Genomic DNA, 20633 nt, shown 5'->3' on the forward strand with positions numbered 1-20633 from the left:
TGAACATCTATAAATATATAAACTAGAAAAGAACAATCAGGCATTTTATTTTAGTTCAAACATTCTTCAAATCGGTATAAAAATATATAGTAATATCATTGCAATACCAACCCACATACTTTACTCTTTTGCTCATGGCAAAAGTCTGTGGGAAGGTAGCTGTTGGAAGGTGGTTGGTATTTGTTAGTCGGTGGCTAGGGACGTCTGGAACATCTATAAAATATAAACTAAGAAAGAAAAACCAGGCATTCCTTTAACAAAGCATGTCATATTTTATTTTATTTAAAACACTCTTGAAATCGGCATAAAAATATATTGTAAAATCATAGCAATACCAACATACATTTTTACTCTTTTGCTCGTGGCAAAAGGCTGGGGGGAGGTAGCTGGTGACTGGTGGAAGGTGGTTGGTGGTGGTATTTGTTAGTTGGTGGCTGGAGTGGTCTGGAACATCTATAAAATATAAACTAGAAAGAACAATCAGGCATTTCTTTAACAAATCTGCATAAAAATATATAATAACATCATTGCAATACAAACACACATAATTTATTACTCTTTTGCTTGTGGCAAAAAGGAAAGTGGCTGTTGGCTGGTAGCATGTGGCTGGTGGATGATGCAAAACCTGTAACACCTGCAATATATAAACTAGAAATGAGCAATCAAAACTTTCTTTTTCAATTGATACCAGTACTACACCATTTTTGGTTCTTCTTCTGTTTAGTTCATAACATGGTTCCTTTCGTTCTTCGGTCGATCTGTCGTCTTGGTCCTCGTCCGCATTGTCATCACTCTAGAAGCAAACCAGTAGAGTTGTACATTAAGTTTCTCTTTAATTTTATTTCGAGTATGTCCTAAATTTAAATTGCAATATTCGTAATAATGCTGGTTGCTAAATTAGGGAAATCCTTGGAGGTTTCCTGGTACCAGCAGACGTATCCAAGAAAGAAAGTCCCATAAAATAAGAAACGTTATAGAACGTACCGTCAAAAATTTCATCTTCAAGTAAATATATTGACATTTTGCAGCAAAATGAGAAATTTCTGAAGTGTAATAAGTAAGGAAATCAACTTTGTGCTGCAAAACGCCAACATTACTATTATCAAATGTCACCCACTTCAACATTTGGAAACAAAAAGATAACTTATGCTCACATCAGAAATTCATCATTACCACTGACAATTTGCAGCAAAATTTGATGACGTCAATTCAACATATTCAACAAAAGGTTTGATTACGCTTCCATGCTATCAGTTCAGCATTTTGCAGCAATAATCCAGAAAAGGATTTTAACATTTTGACGGCACCTTTACTTGTTCATAGGTTACTACAACTAGATTCATCGACAGTAATTGTTAAAATTTGGTTTCTTGTCATAACATACCGCATGAACAAGTATGGTAAAAGATAACATGTTTCTCGTCTTAAATATGAATGGTATCTAAGAACATCAGTTAGAAGTAGAGCATTTTACCTAGAGCTTTTTAAAGAAGACAACAATCCTAAAATCATTCTTGGTTCATGTGATATATGCCATGCATGACTTCTCCAAACATCTAAGCAAAAATCTTATTGCATTTGGGAGATATGATATCGATTTAATGTATCTTTACACACAAGGCTGGATAACTAACCAAGTTTACATATGACATCATCGAGCCACATGTGATTCATTGTTCTTCTATTGTCCTTTAATTATTACATCTGTTATGTTTGCATAAATGATGGCTTTTGTGTAAATTTGTCTTGAACAAATGCTGAATCTAAAATATTGAACCTCTTTAACACGATCAACAGCTAGTTTACCTTGGGATTGTGTCGAAAGAAAACCAAAGAGAAAGTATGATTGAAGAGAGTCCAAGACAGAGATGGACCAAACACCATGGAAGTACAGGGGTGTGCCCACGCTGGGCGGCACTGGGTGGCCCCGCCTAGCACTAAACATTACCGCCCAGCACTGTCTTAAAAATCGTGAATCCCGTCCAGTACTATTTTCATCTAAAATCCTGGCATACCTAACATTATATTCAACATATATTGGGCCTAGCCTATGCCAAAATCATACAGACAAATAATGCATCAGTTACGCTTGCGAGAAACATTACTTACGGCTCTCAATCGGTCCCTTGTAAAATCTCTTTGAAACAAACTAATAACTTTTACCAGGTACATAATATATTTCACTAAAAAGAATTAAAAAAGGAAATTTTAGCAAAACTAGTACTTGTGTATGTGCTTAAAAAGCTACACAAGTGCCAGCATTTGGCATCTGAGCACCTTCAAGAAATCGGGGGGATGGGGACACCCCCTACCCTTACATCCCTCCCCCAGGACGGCGATCAGTATACCCGGTACTCAGGAAATCCTGGGCACATCCCTGGAAGTATATGCTCTACTGACATAGTTCTCCCCTTGCATCTTTACAAACAGTAGACCAGGAATATGTGACTACACATTCCTATATGTAAGCTGATCTTTACTTGCTATAGGCTTATACCGATTAGGCCTACACTTAGCATTACCATTGAGTAAAGGCCAACAACGTTGCACTTAAATTATCTGACATCATTGCCTTCTGTTTACATGCATATGGTGTTATAATTATTTTACAGTTACATTAGCAATCTCTTTAAGATGTATTGCTGCATTCCTCAGCCAAAACAAAGGAAAAGTAACTTAATTACCCAGCAAATACAAAACGTTATCATAACATTTTTAAAAGAGCCTCTAAAGTATGTTTTTATAACGTTAAATGTGGTGTTATAAAAACGTCGGCATAACGTTTTTATGGGATATTAATGTTATTTTAATGTTTTAATGAAAAAATGTTTTGAAATAATAGCATGAAAACGTTTTCGTGACATATTTATTACACCACAAATAACATTATCAAAACAAAAAACGAAACGTTTTAATAACGTTTTAAAAACGTTTTTGTGTTTGCTGGGTAAGATACTCTATGTAGATTCCTCAACTCACCTTCACTGCAAAGCAACCCGCATTAGTCTGTATACAAGGTTACACCGTGACTGCTTCTCTTCCTAAAGTCTAAGTTGAAGTTCCCGCCCAGCGCGTCTGTCGCGTGCCTTACCTCATGAATATGGATGTTTTCTTGTCCTGTCTTTCATCGAAGTCAGTCAACCACACATACTAAGCTGTTGGAAGCTAGACCATGGAGCTATGAACAGATTATAGCTCCATGGCTAGACCAAGTATCTCCTGTACGTTCTGCGCATCTTCTCTTGTGGTTGAGTGACTTCGTCACGTCAAAGGGTATATTTTGGGATATATGCACTCCACGGCAGTGCTAGATCAAACATCTGGATCATTTCTATTAGCGGCAAATGATAATTTTCTCCGCTTCAGGTAGTAACCATTCCAAGTATATAACAATTTTAATAATAATATCCTGCTAGGATCGAAATGTCAGGCCAACTTACTTTTACACATTCTATTACACAGGCTCTCTAGTGGATAAGCAGTTTGCTAACAGTTTTATTTCATTTTGTTTTTCAGCTGCTCTGTTACTGTATCCCTTCGGGTGATCCTCCTTATCTACTTTGTACTTTGTATTTGTACTTGTATTTGTATTCTTGTGTTTCAGTTTTTCATTTCATTTTTATCATTCACTCATCCCGCTGCTTTCACCATGTCTCACCATTTTCTTTTGTTTCAGAAGCTCAGAAAATTGATGCAGAAATCCCAGCGCTATTCTTTCCATCTTTCCAACTACAGGTTCTACTCTCTCTCTCGCATTATTCCCTCAGGTCTACAGGTTACACACCAACCAGCACTAGGGACACTCCCTCCAGGACTCCAGAGAGAGTGGAACCGAGTCTTACACAGCACCTCCATCCGTCTCATCAACATCCTCACCAAACACTGCCAATTGTCCTTAGATAGCCTCAAAGATGATATCCTGAGGCTGAAGCTTGAATTACAGTCATGCTGCACCGATGATGAATGGACTCAGTACACTAACAAAATTAACTTGTGTTTGTCTCAGCAGAACATTGAACTCACAGAAAGAAGAAATAAGAAAATGACTGACCTTCAGAAAAGACGCAAACGTACCGCTTGCAACCGTTTTAGAAGGCCCCAGACTCCATCTGAGTCTGCACCACCATCCTCAACTGCAGTTGTTAACTTATCTTCTTCTACTCTTACCAGTGCAGACCTTAGGCTTCTCTCCAAAGGACTCAACTTCTGTCCTACTCCTCCAGCATTTGACCAAGCGGAACTGAGTCAAGATCTTACTCATTTCTTTCGCAGAATTCGCCTTCGTGAGTTTTTCCTAGATGATCCTCCAACTGAACGGGAACCCTTCTGCAAGAAAAGTTCTTGGATGCCTCCTAAGAACAGAGTCCCTGTTTTAGAAGCCTACACACAGGTCGTCAGCTCTGAGACTAACCAGTCAAACTCTCCTCTCCGCAGAACACACGACAGCCTTCCAAGAGATGAGCGAACAGCACTCTCCTCACTGATGTCTCGCAGTGACATTATCATCAAGCCAGCCGACAAAGGTTCTGCAGTTGTCATCCAGGATCGACAGGATTACATCAAGGAAGCCATGCGTCATCTCTCCAACAGTGATATTTACACTCTTCTTGATTCTGATCCCACAGATATTTTCTCCCAGCAGATAAAACAGACCATCACTGATATGTACCAGCGGAACCAGATCTCTAAGAAGGCTGTTTCTTTCATTTCTCCCACAGACTGTAAGGCAGCCAGGTTTTATCTCCTGCCCAAAATTCACAAGCCTGGTAACCTGGTAGGCCTATCATCTCGGGCAATGGGTCCCCCACCGAGAAGATATCCTTGTTTGTGGACCACTTCATCAAACCTCTTGTTCCTCAGATTAATTCTTATATCCATGACACTCCAGATTTCCTCAGGAAACTTGAAGATATCAAAAACCAAATCCCCAGTACAGCCATCATCGGTACTTTCGACGTCACTTCTCTGTACACTTACATCCCTCATGCTGAAGGTATCGCAGCCACGTGTGCAGCCCTGTCTAGGAAGGTCCACCCTTGTCCACCCATCTCTGACATCAAAGCTCTCATGCAACAGGTTCTCACCAAAAACAACTTCACGTTCATGGACAAGCATTACCTTCAAAGACACGGGACAGCCATGGGAACCAGGATGGCTCCTTCCTATGCATGCCTGTTTATGTCTAGCCTTGAAGAACGCATGCTCAGTACGGCTCCCTGTCGTCCCCTTATCTGGTGGCGCTACATCGATGACATCTTCATTTGGACCAGTGATGAGGATAGCCTGCTCACCTTCATCAATCACATCAATTCTTTCCACAGCACCATCAAATTCACCTCAGATTACTCTCACCAACAGGTTAACTTTCTCGATGTGACTGTTCGCAAGGAACACGATTCTCTCTCTACAGACTTATACACCAAGCCCACAGACACACACCAGTATCTCCATTCTTCAAGCTGCCATCCCCGTCACTGCAAGTCTGGAATTGCCTACAGTCAAGCACTTCGTCTTCGTCGCATTTGCTCTAACAATTCCTCTTTCATTCGCCATACAGATGCTTTGGAAAAACACCTTATTGCCAGGGGCCATAGTGCCAGAAGGGTGCGTGAAGCCATTCAGAGAGTCCGCTCCCTTTCCAGATCATCTACTTTGGCAGTGAAGGACAAAAAGGGACGAGATTGCGACAACAAGCTGCCCCTCGTTGTTACTTTCCACCCAAATCTTCCTCCCCTTCAGAAAATCACCTCTAACAACCACAACATTCTCCTCACTTCAGATAGACTCCAACGAGCCGTCCCTGAAAAACCCATCATCGCCTACAGACGAGACGACCACGCAACCTATGAGACCTTCTTGTACGTGCTGCTGTTCCACCTCTAACTTCTAACCCCACACCCATTCAGCATGGTACCTTCAAATGTGATCGTACTTCGAGATGCATCGTCTGCAGCCACCACATTGTTGAATCCAATTCCATCACCAGCCACAGCATGCAACTCACACACAAGACTAAGGGTCACATCACTTGCACTACCACCAATGTCATCTATCTGATCTCTTGTAGAGTTTGCGGCATCCAGTATGTTGGCGAAACCAAAACCACCCTAAAGAAGCGATTCTATGGTCACAGATCCACAGTCAACACCATGAAGACTGAGACCCCAGTTGGAGAACATTTTAACCTTCCCAACCATACCATTAACGACATGTCCCTACAGGGGATTGAATCCTTAGGTAGCCGTCCTGACTTAGTACGTATCAGCAGAGAGAGGCTCTGGATGCAACGCCTTCGTACCATTCAACCTCATGGGCTGAACATTCAGGAAGGACATGACTAACTTTCCTCTGTTCCCTACTCCTTCTCCCCTTTCTCCCTTCCCCCCCCCCCCCCTTTCACTCTTCCTCTCACAGCTCTCTTGCCCTCCATTTTTCTTCACACCTTTCTGTCTTTGTCCCTCTCCAGTTTATTCCTTACCCTGTGCCTTTAATCCTCTCTTTGTCCCTCCACAGTTTATCTCCTTCCTCTCCTCTTCTCCTGTTGCTTTCTACTTATAATCCCCTTTCATCCATCTCATTGTGTTCACCGTGCTAATGAACCTGTCTGTATTCTGTGCGTGTTTTTGTCCCCTCTGTTACTGTAACTTGTCATTTAGCCTCTGAAGAAGATCCTGCTAGGATCGAAACGTCAGGCCAACTTACTTTTACACATTCTATTACACAGGCTCTCTAGTGGATAAGCAGTTTGCTAACAGTTTTATTTCATTTAATTTTAATAATAATAAGAATCATTTAAACACCTTATTTGGTCAACATTTCTACGTTTTAGGTGGAATTTTGTCCTAAAATGTCACAATATCAATAAAGGCCGAATGAAAAAGCTATATATACTGATAAAAAACCGAAATTTGACATACAATTCAAAAAGCCCTAAAGTTCAACACTTTATTAGAAAATTTGGCAAAAAATGTAAAATATCAACAAATAGCTGAAATGAAATTTAATTGAATATTTCAAGATGAACAGTCGACGTTTCGAGATAAAAAGTCTCAAAATTTCGAGGAAGCCGAAATTTCATAAACAAAATGTCAGCTGAATTTGAAGTAACTGTGTCGCCCAATCCCCTTCCATATTTATCTTCTAACCATGCGATGATTACGTCATTGAAACCGGCACTCCTAATTGGTCCAAAGTAGTACCAGTAATTATTATAGGACAGTATGATACATTGCCGCGATGAGACGAGACGGGAAATAAGGTTGCTAAATGCCGATTATTGGTTCCAAATGAAACAAGGAAAGTTGTGGTGTTCAGGGAATTCAGAGATTTAGTTGAAACCGGTAGTCATTTATTTTGGAGTTGATATTGAGTATGTTTAGAACTTCTCATAAAAAGATATCATACGGAGAGGCGGTTATACGTACGCGACTTCGGTCAGCCTACATATAATAATAGTATTACTATCAAGATACTACACCTTGCTATATAGGACTAGGTCCGTAGTACTGCGCCTAGTTATTGCCTATACTATAGGCTTGGCCATAGTTTAAGTAACAATACATATTGAGGAAGGTAGGACTATGCCTAACGTTAGGCCTATATACTTCTTGCAAACTTGTAGTACATACTTGCGGTAGGGATGTTTGCCTACAGAACTAGTGAACTAGCAATAGTAGTAGCTAGTACGTACTTAGGGTAGGGATGCATGTTCAGGCATACAATTCCACAGGCAACATGAATGTTATTCGCCCTAGGCCTACCCATAAATATTTACTTAATATGCATGGCTCAAACCTAAAAATGGCATTAACAAGTTTGTTACAAATACTAGGCTGATATCAATATTTTCTTTTATTTTGTTATCACCAAAGATTTGGTACTTGTGGATAACGAGGATGAAGCAGAGATCAACAAAGATGCTGTTGTACATACTCTCAATCTCATTGAAATGGAGCCAAACACAGTCATCATAGTGTTGAAGAGAGATGGGATGTGGGGTAAGTGACAATTTAGCTCCAGCCTATCCAAAATATTCTGTTGACATGAATAATCAGCAGTGTTTCGAAATGTGTGCATACAAGTTGGGGATCTTTTTGACGAGTTTTCCTCAAACACACTAAGCCTACCTTTATTCCCTGATTTCCCCGTTCCAAATCGCAGATTCCCCCTCGGTTGACAGGAGAGTAATTTTACTTTTGAAAGACGTTTGCAACTATGCTGTTAACTTGGATGATTCTTAAACAATCTTTACCTATCAAACAGGTGGCCTGAACAATTATGGGTTGAAGGGAATCACCTCTTGAAAAATATAAGTGGATTTTGCAAGGTCTTTGAGTATCCCTGGCGAGAATTTCAAACACACCAGGACTTGGAAGTACATAAACTCATATTACGAAAAAAGATTAATGAAAGTTCTGTAGGCCTATAATTTATGTTATGTAAGCTCTAATAATGAACCTGTTATATTTATTTCAATTTTCAAGAAAGCTTGTATTTTCCACACCTAAATTTAAAGCTCAGTCATCTTGGCAGTTCTTCAGAAAAGTGCAGGTGGTCGCTGTTTCAGCCGAATGCAGAGTCAACATATCTGAATGCGAAATGCAGGAGATCATTGGTAAACATAGCGGTTGCTAACATGATGGTATGTACATGGGTAAGTATTTTTTATCACGTCATGATTTCATATGAATTTGATGTATACATTAACTTATTTGTAAACATGGATTTATTGAGACTTGTAACCAGTATATATGCCCAATTGATATAAAATTTACATGGTCAACCCATGTTAAGGATATTCTGCTCAGGTCGAGTATCCGCAACATGTTTCAATTTTCCTGCTTAAAGGCATGATTGCATATTGTAATGAACTTGAAAGCATTTCAATGTACACATACAGAAGTTTGAGAAATTCCCTACCAAAGGTACGTATGCAGCTACTGAAGTGAGATGTATGATGTCAAATTGTAGTTAGCAGCTGCCAATTAATTAACATGTAAGATGCATGTTTGGTGGTGAAAAGTACTTTCATTAAGGTAAAAGTTGAGCTGTTGACCTCGCTGCAAGAGTAATCTGACTAAGAGGTCTGTCTGTGTGTTCAAGGGGTGACCAACGGCTCTACTGGCGGATGCGGTGTATCACTACTGAAAAAGATTTAGATCACCAAGGTTGATATCGGTTAGTGTGTGATCATATAACCAGAAAGCCAATGGGCATATTGTGATTCCTTGCCAGTTGAGATTATAATCCCAAGCTTTCGTCATTGTTGAATAAATGATCAGCAAGGTTCTTTCACTGACTGTGGACCTATCTACTAAATATGTTAACTTAACATGTTTACAAGCTATTTTTAGCAAAAGCCAACTCAAGCCCTGCCCACTAATAAATGTTCATAATATCACATTGAACATATCATGTACCCACTATCTACCGACACCTTCACACAAAGTATGATTCAATTCTGAAAATGTTTACATTTGACCCTGTGACCTCATTAATATTCTTGATATGTGCACCAAAATCAATGGGGCTCTTCTACTCACAATGGCGCATATATGTACCAAGTATGACTTCAATCCACTTGTCGTTGTTCTGTTACCGTGTTTACAAGCTATTTTAGTGAAAATCAACTTAAGCCCCACATACACACACACACACGCAATCACCATCGCATATATTCCTTTTACCTTCGGGCAAGGAATCAAAAAGCGATGTTAATCCCACTTAAAGTAGCTGTGCAACTTTAAATAATCACATTAATTAAAACAAAATATGAATACACTTGATATATATTTTTTATCCTTAAGTCTCCTTTATCATTCAGTGGGACTCCACCTACAGATCACTAAAAGAAAATATGCCATTGGCATTAATGTCAACGCGTTTATTATCCTTGCAGACCCACACACACCAATTGGTCATGAAAGTAATAAAGCTTCATTACAATAAACTGATCGACATTTTATTGCAGACAATTAACTTCCAGACAAACTTATTTAGTAGATCCTTGCGACAAGTCATATGTGGAGGCTATATTTAATGTACCACTGCAGGCAGTATATGTGAATGTTTAACAGGGCTGAATTTATGTCATTAGCAAGGTTCTTGCACTCCTACGGAACTGTTTACAAGCTTTTAAATTCTTTTGACCTCAGATGACCTTTGACCTTCACAGGAAAATAGTATGTTGTACTTAACGGTCTCTTGTATTGTGTGTAATGTGGGGTCAATACCAGTGACCTATAATTATATGTAAAACAACACACATGACATTCATCCAACTTTTCAGACTGAACTCCAGTGACATATATCTCAGATGAAATCTAAAACAGGATCCTGGTACTTAAAGTGGATTATTATTAATAGATATATGTTAGTAATTACTTCAGGAAGATTTTTTTCGATGAAAGAAGCAATACAGGGTTCATAGAAGCCAGGGGGCCTCTGCAACCAGAGGCTGGGTTTTGTTTTGCTTACTGTTTTCAGAGCAACATAATTAGCTGTAATCTAGTACATACACTACAAATGAATATAGCCTACTATCTAAGAGAAGAGTAATGGATGTCATCCGCTAGTATGTGAGATGAAATAACAACCCTTATGACAATGACTAATGAATGTAAATTTCAGCAAGTTCAGAAAATTTGGGAAAGATTTGGTTCCAGCTTTGTACAGAACAATTGGACAGGTTTATGGTTTTGACGGTAATCGTAACCAATGCATTCATGCTGCTGAGTGTATGTGCATTGCGTGGGCATGTGTGTGTATATGACGCCTACCTTGTAAATATGATATCTAAAGAAGGATAACTTGACGAGATCTTATGTTTGGTATAGGTGTACCACACTAAGTTGGGACCGGACAAATACCCCCCGGACGATTACCCCCGGACGATTACCACCCGGACAGATACCCCCCGGGCAAATACCATCCCGGACAACTACCCCCCAGGACAACTACCACCCTGACAGATACCCCCGGACAATTACCCCCAAGGACAAAACCCCCCCGGACAACTACCCACACGGACAACTACCTCCTCGGACGAATACCCCTAGATTTACAATTAACAATTGGGTCAGGGTGCCGGTTAAACTGGCACCACTAGGGTCGTTGTGTGCCCTGGCCCTTTTAACCTCCTCCTGACTTTTATAAAGATTCAAACTTTTCATATATTAGCCCTCAAAATCCTGGATAGGGTTTGACAATGGACCGAGGCCGGGGGGGGGGGATGGAAGGTGGGGCATTGCTCACTGATGGTAGTAACTATTAATTTACTATTTGTTATAGTGACACTATTCTGTATTATTAATCTCCCAACAATTCCGGCTTATTGCGACTTACCATTTTCAAGTTTTCTTCTGAGTAATTTTACTTAATGATTTGTTATGTTATGTTATGTTAGTTTTTGTATAGCGCTTTATATGGCACAGCTATCTCAAAGCGCTTTGAATCCCTGGTCATCAGGCTGGCTGCTGAGAATCCAGCACACACACCTTAGTTAGGTACCCATTTATACACCTGGATGGAGAGGGGCAGTCGAGATAAAAGTGCCTTGCCCAAGGACACAACATAATGGTGAGAGCTGGAATCGAACCCACAATCTTGTGATCATATATAAAACAAAAGCATTAGCCACTCGGCCTCCACGCTCCTCTTGTTTTGCCTATTCTAAGCTATTTTTTTCCTGGGAGTGCCCGCCATTTTAGGATGGGAGGAGCAGAAGGGAGGGGCGGGGCAAGCACAACCACGATCCACCCCTCTAGTTTGGTGTGCATGATCATCATCCATACCCCCCATTCATTGTTTCATGGAACGCTGGGCTATCATAGTCAAATCCAGTTACGGTGTAACCCGTTTTACCAGCAGAATTGCCTGTTAGGTTTCATAATAGTGTGTGCGATTGTATGAAACATAAGAAAAGAAAGAGGCTTGAGACGACAACGTCACTACCAATTGAAAAAAACCTATTCACTGGTCTTACTGTTTGCAAAAAGAATGATGATAATCTAAGAAATCAATTTAATTTTCCCTAGATATTATAATTCTACATGCCAACTATAAACAGATTATTGATTGCTACATTGCCCACAAATTGCCACCCATAAGCCAAAGAATAAAAAGTTTTCCTTGTAATAATTTTCACAAAGGCCAGTAGCGTCTGGCGCTTACCCGGGGTTTTTTCATGGGGTTTACCCTCACCTTTTACAGATTTTTTACTGTACGAAAGTGTGCTTAGATGCCAAATGGTGTAATATGTTGCCATTCTTAGGCAAGACTATACTAACATCATTGGAGTTTCCGGTAAATTGGGGCATCCAAATTCATGGTGATGTCACATATACACAATCAGCATTGCGCATGTATTTTTATTTTGAGGTATCAAAGAACTCCACCTCAAGGTTCCCACCCCTACAAAAATGTCTCATAAGGTCCTCGCTTCTTCACGCCTCCATTTTGTGTGTTTGTGACGCTGGCCTCACCAGGTTCAATTCCCATCTCAAGTATGGCTGTCAAAAGCTGTAATGTTAGTTGTTTTTTCAATTTCCGGTGCAGTCAAATAGCTGTACTGCAGTTGTTGTTGATTTCCATTATACTTAAACTAAATTTGCTCACAAAAACTTGATGGCAATATTTTCTACCACCACGAACATAATTTTTCGTGAAAGTATTTTCTGTATTATTTCTGAAGCAAAAACAAAAAGTTCTGGTCAAACAAACTTCTACAAGCTGCTTTGAACTTTCAGCTTTAAATGATAGATTGATACTTTTTTATACTTAAAAACACATGACCAATTGGCAAACAAAACTTCAAAACCTTAACTTTTAGAGGATAAAGATAACAAATATTTAAAAAAAAACTTGCTACACCACAATTTAGCATCTCAACCTTTTTGACTTGTAATTGACAATTAACATTACTAACTTTGCATAACTTATAACCACAATATCTGAAAGCAAACAACATTACATGACCGAAAACATATTACACTTTAATGTACTTCTCAGTGTCTATCTTGGACAATTTCTAATGGAGCATGCACCTTTATGTAATAAAAATGATGAACTTTCCTTGTGCAAAAGTAAACAAAGAAACAAAATTCTTCTAATATCTAGGAATCAAATTAATTAACAAATATAACATCAAAAGAAATCACATACTGTGAAAATCTGGATTCATGTTTTACATAAATCTCAGTTTACTGTTAATTAAGACAATCTATACAATCAAAATATATGTTGAAAAAAAATTGTATTTCTCAAACAGAAACAATGCAATCAGTTGATACTTAATTTCTTTCTCATCTTTCTGATGTCTCAAATCATTGTCCCATACAAGTTACATTAAGTTTTCTCATTTTTCAACTGTTATACATTGCAGAGAACATTTTAAAATCTTTGGAATGCAATTAAGATGCTCTGAAACATATCTCAGAGTTACATTCATGTAGTAACCTCAATGTCTTTGCATAAGTTTAGTCTTAAGTCATGAAGACTATGCTCTATCCATAAAAGATCCACACACTAAAAGGAGTTGTTTGGAACTTGTGTGCTTTCAAATTACTGTGCTGGATGGGCAGGGGCACAACTAACATTTTTGTTATGGGAGAGGAGCTTGTCGTGGGGGAGTGGTATATGAAGGATGAGAATTTGATCCAATGGACTGTGCTTTACAAGCAAAATGATGCATGTTTTGAATGATGTATTGTATTGTATTGAATGATGTATTGAAGAATTGTAACTTTTAAGGTTGTACTATGCATTTAAGTAACATGTTTATGTACTGTAGGAATTTTCTTGTCATATTCTGCCTACTGGTGGAGGGCGGGTGGGGAGGGTGGTTAGTCCTCTATCTCTTTTTTTGTAGAGAGGCTAAGGGCCTCCCCCCGCCCTTCCAGAAACTCACATGATTGTGCCACTGCCACATGAGGAGAGCTCGAACATGGTTTCAAAAGCTAACAAGGCAGCATGATTCACAGGAGGTTCTTCATTGAAGGTTCTTCATATGCGTACAGCTTACAGAGCACAACTTTCACTTGTAAGTATCACCACAATGACGACCTTCTTTCAAGGTACACATCACGCTAGTAGTAGGATCCAGGATACGTGGTTGAGTCTGGAAGCGTCGGATGTGGCTGACTTGCTGCGGTACCCTCTGGAGCAGGGATAGCTCCCGGCACCGAATGAGACTGGGTGGGCGTTGTCCAAGCAGCCGACACCGGTGCACTGAACGTTGTACCTGAATGTCCACCGTTAGGCTGGGCGACATAGGAGGACGACTGAGGCGGTTGCTCGTAGTGGACCACCGGATTTGGCGGCACCGCCTGGGGTGCCATGTTGTATGGGACAGCTTGAGGTACAGCTGGAGGAGGTGGTGGGATTGAAGCTGTAGCTGAGGTATACCCTCCGGGCTGTGGAGTCATTATCGGTGCTACATGGGGAACTTGGTAAGGTATCTGAGGTCTCACAGTATGCCCTGTTTGATGCTCTGGAGGGACCATGACCGGGGCAGCATATGGGGCTTGAACTGGTGGTGGTGGGGGAGGCGGAGCAGAGGTATTTGCATACTGGACAGGTGCCTGGTATTCACCACCACCACCACTATCATGTAAGGGTACAGTGATGAGATTTGTGTTTCTAACGGGTACGTGTTCCATGTGGTAATCACCTTGGGTACCCGTTGCTTGTCCGATGATCGGCTGAGTCAGTCCATAATCAGCTGATGGTGCTTCTACAGCTACTGAGGACCCTACGGAATAGTTCTGAACTTGTTGGTAAGTAGAAGTCCTAGTTTCAAGACGAGGATCTGGTCTACTTTCGCTCCTCTCCCGTTTAGGTTCAGCCCTCTCTCCTCTTGGTTCTGTCCTTGGATCAGAAGGACGGCGGTCTTTGGAGGATTTACTGTGGTCATGTGACTTTTGACCCTGTTTCTTGTGTCTGTGATTGACGTGGGCCTGGAGGTCCCTCTGGGAGAGGTATGTTCTTCTACAACCCGAGTGGCTATGCTTGGGAGCTCCGTACTCACACATGAATATTTGGCCTTGAAGAGACTGTTCAACACGAGAAACACTGTCACCACATCTAGACAGAGAAAAATGAATATTCAGTAAATACATTAATTCTGCTTACATAAGAGACATGAAAAGCATGAGATGAATTTAACCTCTGATGGTGTAAAGTAGCCACCCAACTAACAGTAACATTGCGAAAGTGTTCATCGAAAGTCAGACTTTCACAGAAATTTGACTGAATGCAATGACAATCAGTATTGGTTGGTCATATCACATTTTTAGCAACAATTAATATATCAAGGTTAAACAATTAATTCATAACTGGAGGTCAACAGTATTGGCCAACAACATTAATGCATGCCATAATTACAATAACTTTACAAAAGTAATTTACAGGGGCTTCTGATCCTCCAAATGATTCCCAGGCATCATATAGAGCAGGGTTTCCCTAACTTTATCCCCCCACGAACCCCCTGTGGATGTCAGAGTTGTCCACGAACCCCTAACTTTTCGAGACACAATCTGAGTCTTTATTATACTATAGTACGCATAACAGTGCTTTGTAAAAGATCAATATAGTGTAATATTGTAATGAAAAAAAAATAGAGATGAATAAATATTTATTTGGAAACTTCAAGATCAGATCACGAATTGTATCACGCATCAATCACCCATCACACATGATGAGACAGATGCTCCTGTTTTTTTATCACATGCACGGCATGGTACTACTATGGCAACATATGCGAATGGAACGCGAAAAGAATTTGTCCATAGGTACGACTTTTGCACATTACTAAATTATATGATATATCAGATTTTAGTTCAACAAAAAGTACTCTAGTTTTGACTTTCAGAAAAGTCTCACGAACCCCCTGGGACAGAATCACGCACCACGTGGGGGTTCATCCACCCCAGTTAGGGAACCCCTGATATAAGAGTACCACAAGGTGGTAAATGCTTTGATGAAGGCAGAAGTACTGTGCTGCCTGTCCTTTGACCATGGGAGACCATCATTTGATTCCCCAGCGTATTTGGGGACAATTTTATATTAACTTTAACCCAAACATTACTGCTGCAATGAGTAGGCCAACATAACTTTCTACATCATTTCAAAAGTTGACCCTGTTCTCAATTGTTTTGTTTTTCCCAACATCGGGTAACTCCAGCTCGAATTGGTGCACAAAAGATGGCAGTGGTATGATATAGCCCATGGATTCTTGATCATTGTGCTAGGAAGTCCAGAGAAAAACTAAATCTCACTACATCTATATCGAGCAAAGTGTTGTGTACGTCAATAAGAAGCTTAAAAGGTACACAAATCCAACCATCATGGTTGGCCGATGCAATAGAGATCGCTGTCATGAAAAGACTTAATACCCAAATAGCTAAGAGAAAGTCTTAGTCACTTTGGGATATCACAGATTCAATATTTCTGCACACACAAGGCAAAAGACTTGATCAAGTCCAAATATGACATCATTGATCCACGTTGTTCAATTTGTTACATTTTTCTAACATTTATTACAATGTTCATAATCTGTAATGGAGATTGCAAATGGGTTTTGCAAATGCTGAATCTAATATATCGACACTCTTAACAAGACCTCAGTATGGCACTGGAAGCAGTTTCAACACTGTTCAAATTCTACCTTCAAATTATGACAGGAAAAAACAAAGTGGCTCTATGATATCACAGATTTACAAAATGACAGCTCCCAAACAGCTTTTAAACTAGCATGTCTCCCAACCGAAGCAAGATTTTCTCAGAGCTGTTTTGGGGGACAGATCTCTGTCATTGAAGCCAGAGATGATGACTGGGATTGTGCCCCCTTCACACCTAAAACCACATGTGCTAGCATATCTGTCTGATCAGTACAAAGACTGATGGCCAATTGTTCTTTCCCAGGCAGGATTGAAACCTTCAGTGGGCCAGATTTGGCCAATACCAGCCTATTGAAAACCGATAGCACAGTCCAATTCAATGCTATGCATGACGAGGAACATTACCACACAACTGCTGTTTTTGTACACAGAACATAGCATTTTCAGTATTATTAAGACAAAAAAAAAGAATAAGGATAATTCACAAACCTCAAAACTGCTTGACCAATTGTGAATACTAAACCTATCCCCAAATCTATACCTTCAAAATAAAAGTATTCTACGGGTGTTTACAGTTTCCATGTAACTTACCTTAGACATGTTTTCTCAGTTGTCTTTGCACAGTCGAAACAAAACACATGCTTACACGGAATCTGTTAAGAACAAAAGTAAACAATAAATACATTCTGCTTAGGTTTTCATTCCCCTTACCATCATCATATTTGTTGATGTCATCACCACCACCATCATGGCTATGCAATCCTAATCACATCAAGTTCTTCACCAAACAAACTGTCATTTAAGTATAAATTAGCCAACTAATCAACCTACACCAAAACAAAAATTGCAAAACATGTTAGTCATGGAAGAGTACAGAATTCTGAAGTGGATTTCTTCATCGGCGTACGACAGACACGAAAGCGGAAACCCTCACCACAAATTACAGAACGGCAGAGTTGTAGGTAGTCTCCCTGTTTGGTCTTGTCAGAGTGTCTGAGCACACTGACTGGAGAGGAATACTGTGACTTCTCTTGGAAGAAAACTCAAATTTAATTTGGTCTTTCTTTTTCATGAATAGGTGATTCATGGATAGTTACAAAACCGTCTAAACCTAGTATCATGAAAACTGTAGGCAGTCGAACTATGGGGTTGATTAATAACATTTTCTCGTTGCAAAATAATGACTGAGTTCATGCAGGCTGCTCTGTCTGAAAGTCCATAATGTTGGAAAATGATGACCAGTTTTGGGGAGGTTTCTGTTCCAATTTATTTAACCATCTTTAATTCAACACTATAACAAATAGTATGTATATTTCAATCCATGGCAATATACACAAAGAATTACAACTCCTTAGGGGAAGAAAAAGTACCTAGGAAAATTTCTCTTCTTTCGTATCATAGTTCCATCATAGTTGCTTCTTAAGTGCAGACTATATGATATTTGCAATAAGGATTTATGTATTTACAAAACAATTTCCATTCATGTATATGTGCATTATGCACCTACATAATTGCCTTGAAGTAATAAACAGTAAATCAAATGGAGACTATACTTACCATCCTACCATATATGAGAATAGGAAAATTGCACTTCTCACACAAGTGTAATCTTGGATTTTCAATCTTCTTCCCGATCAAATTGATCTGAAATATGAATTGTAATAAATTAGATGTATATCAATGGAAGCAAGGCTTGTCCATTGAAGAGATCATGTTGAGGTACAGGACAGAGCATCCGAATTAAGACACAAGCAACTCGATCATGTAACATGGTAAAGATGATGGACTGTGGGTTTGCACCTGCTTGTTACACGATTTTTAATTTTCGATAGTTCAAGAATCAAACATACGACAATCACATTTCCATTTCAGAGAAAGTTATAATCACCAATTTCCAACCATGACTCCAAATTATCTTTCTTACAAATTCAAACAAATTTATGAATCATATTTGATACCTTCTGATCCCAAGTTATTGGAAATGCAGCTTCCATCATTGTAAGATATGGTATTCAGGAACCTGAAAGGATAAAAAATAGTCTGAAATTAGCCACTGTACTATAAAATGTGCTTCTTTCCTGTGTGGGACACAGGAGTGCTGACTGAGCCTCAGTGACAGAATGGAAGCTCAGTGGGTTTTGTTATTCTCCTGAAATCTCCCACATATGATGCGTCGTTCTCACAATAAAAACAAAGACTCTAGTACTTGATTCTCTTGACTGAGCCTTCTCATTTTCAGTAAGGCATTTTCTGACAGTGTCAGGGTATTTTACACATCCAGTTTATTTACTCCTGTAGTCTGAGTATTACACAGTACACAAAGTTAGGGAAATGTGAAATTACAATAGCCTAATAATATAACCTTGGCTGTGATGTACTGTATTTTCTTTGTCATGTTCTTCCACGGATTGACATAGACCTACTGGTACGCCTAGGCTAAGGGGGCCTAGTGCCAGGCATAGGCCTCCTAGTTCAATGAGGGCTATCCTACATCTTACTTACATTACAATTACATAAATTACAAAGTTCAACTAACTTTGGCCCTAGGATTAGAGCAGTCTATGTTAGGGTGACAAATCTCGTTTTGCTTTCCTGATTATAAACAATTTATCCCTGCACAATAAAAAATTGTAAGAAGTGGTGTAAAGCAGGTAATAACGTTGTTTAAATTCACCCTATTCAATTATTAGGGGTTACTGTATATCACTGGTTACCATTTCGTCGAATAGGTACTCACATTGTGCCTGGCTTTGTCACTTACACCAAGGCCTGCAGTAACAATTTAAGTAATTTATCAAATAGCCCATGAGTTTTAAATTAGAAGTTTCCTTATCATATTTGTTACATAAAGTTGCTTACCATTTACACAAGTCCTTTAGACTAGAAAAACTTCTTCATCGACGCAAATGAAATCGTTTCTAAGTCGCAGCTAAGGAAGTAGGATATCATATATGAGATTCATTAGGCCTGAGTACAGACAACTAGTATAGTACAACACGCCTTACACACGCGAAATGGCCCATGCACGGCCGAACTACGCGCCGAAAGAGCTGTTCTTACTACGAACATGCATGCAAGGTGCCTAGACATGGTTAATGTTGCCATGCAGTACATGCGCCATAGTACAACTTGAACGGAGAAAATATAGCTCAACTTACGGTTATAAAAGTACAAGTGGTGATAATGTAAAACTAAGAACACGATGATATAAATGTACACGATATCAATTGTTACAGTTAAAGATGATAACTAAAAAGTTCACCATGCTAATGTAAAATTACAGGATGATAATGTAAAATATGCGGTAAAAGTTTGGAAAGGATTTGATCTATAAACAAGTGATTGTCGAGAAAAGAAATGTGAAGGAGTGTAAAACGATTCGAAATTTCAAATTGAGATACCAAAAAAAGAAAAAAAAAGATGAAAAAAGCTTACTTGACCGGCAACTCATCATTTCATTTTACAATCAAAAGATATGGCATAGGCCACTGTCAGGGGCGGAACAAGGATTTTACAAAGGAGGGTGAATGGCCCAGCTGAAAAGATCACAATCCATTTGTTAATAGTTGCACTGATCCCAAGGTGATCCTACAAGTAATTAAGCCATGACGTGGAACCACATCGATCAACGCCTTGTCAAAGTCCATAACACACAAGTCTGCCTGACCACGGTTGTCTAAAACTCCTGTTAGGTCATTTACCAGACCGGCCAGGTGGGTTTCACAAGATCTACCACATTCCAAAGCCATGTTATTTTTCACTAAGTAGGCTATGGAATGTTTATCCAAATGAACCATAATGTTACTGACAATTAAGTACTATACTAATTACTAGTATAGTCTGCAAACAACTGACTACATTACGTAACGGAAAATGTGAAGGATTGTAAAACGATTCGAAATTTCAAAAGCTTGCTTGACCGGCAACTCTTCATTTTACAATCAAAAGATATGGCATAGGCCACTTGTGCCGGTCAAGTAAGCTTTTTTCTTCTTTTCTTTTGTATCTCAATTTGGA

General features: G+C 39.4%; 2 protein-coding genes across 3 annotated transcripts in view; one reads left to right on the forward strand and one right to left on the reverse strand.

Annotated features, from left to right (window-relative positions):
• The first annotated feature begins 8514 nt into the window (after nt 1-8514).
• The window catches only part of LOC139962221 (ATP-dependent RNA helicase DHX58-like), a 33655-nt gene continuing 21536 nt past the window's right edge, over nt 8515-20633 (forward strand). The window contains exon 1 of the mRNA XM_071962223.1: nt 8515-8653. Coding sequence (XP_071818324.1) covers nt 8644-8653 — 10 coding nt within the window. The 5' untranslated portion in view covers nt 8515-8643. The remainder of the gene's footprint in view (nt 8654-20633) is intronic.
• Nucleotides 9773-20250, reverse strand: LOC139962223 (uncharacterized). 2 transcript variants are annotated; one of them, XM_071962227.1, is made up of 5 exons: nt 20052-20250; nt 18575-18636; nt 18174-18260; nt 17208-17269; nt 9773-15081 (listed from the first exon to the last, which is right to left on the reverse strand). In XM_071962227.1, the coding sequence occupies exons 2-5, from the start codon at nt 18611-18613 to the stop codon at nt 14085-14087; spliced, it is 1185 nt and encodes a 394-aa protein (XP_071818328.1). In that variant the 5' UTR covers nt 18614-18636; nt 20052-20250; the 3' UTR covers nt 9773-14084. The 2 variants fall into 2 exon arrangements, with proteins under 2 accessions (XP_071818328.1, XP_071818327.1); XM_071962226.1 differs by lacking the exon at nt 20052-20250 and adding an exon at nt 19476-19646.

Source organism: Apostichopus japonicus, chromosome 20 (genome assembly GCF_037975245.1).
Source record: "Apostichopus japonicus isolate 1M-3 chromosome 20, ASM3797524v1, whole genome shotgun sequence".
Lineage (NCBI taxonomy): Eukaryota > Metazoa > Echinodermata > Holothuroidea > Aspidochirotida > Stichopodidae > Apostichopus > Apostichopus japonicus.

Excerpts from the sequence above, each read along its gene's own strand:
- LOC139962223 (XM_071962227.1), bottom strand. The coding sequence starts at position 18,613 with ATGATGGAAGCTGCATTTCCAATAACTTGGGATCAGAAG. Across the intron at positions 17,270-18,173 it reads TTCTCATATATGGTAGGATG|ATTCCGTGTAAGCATGTGTT; the intron begins GTAAGTATAGTC and ends TGTTCTTAACAG. Across the intron at positions 15,082-17,207 it reads ACTGAGAAAACATGTCTAAG|ATGTGGTGACAGTGTTTCTC; the intron begins GTAAGTTACATG and ends TTCTCTGTCTAG.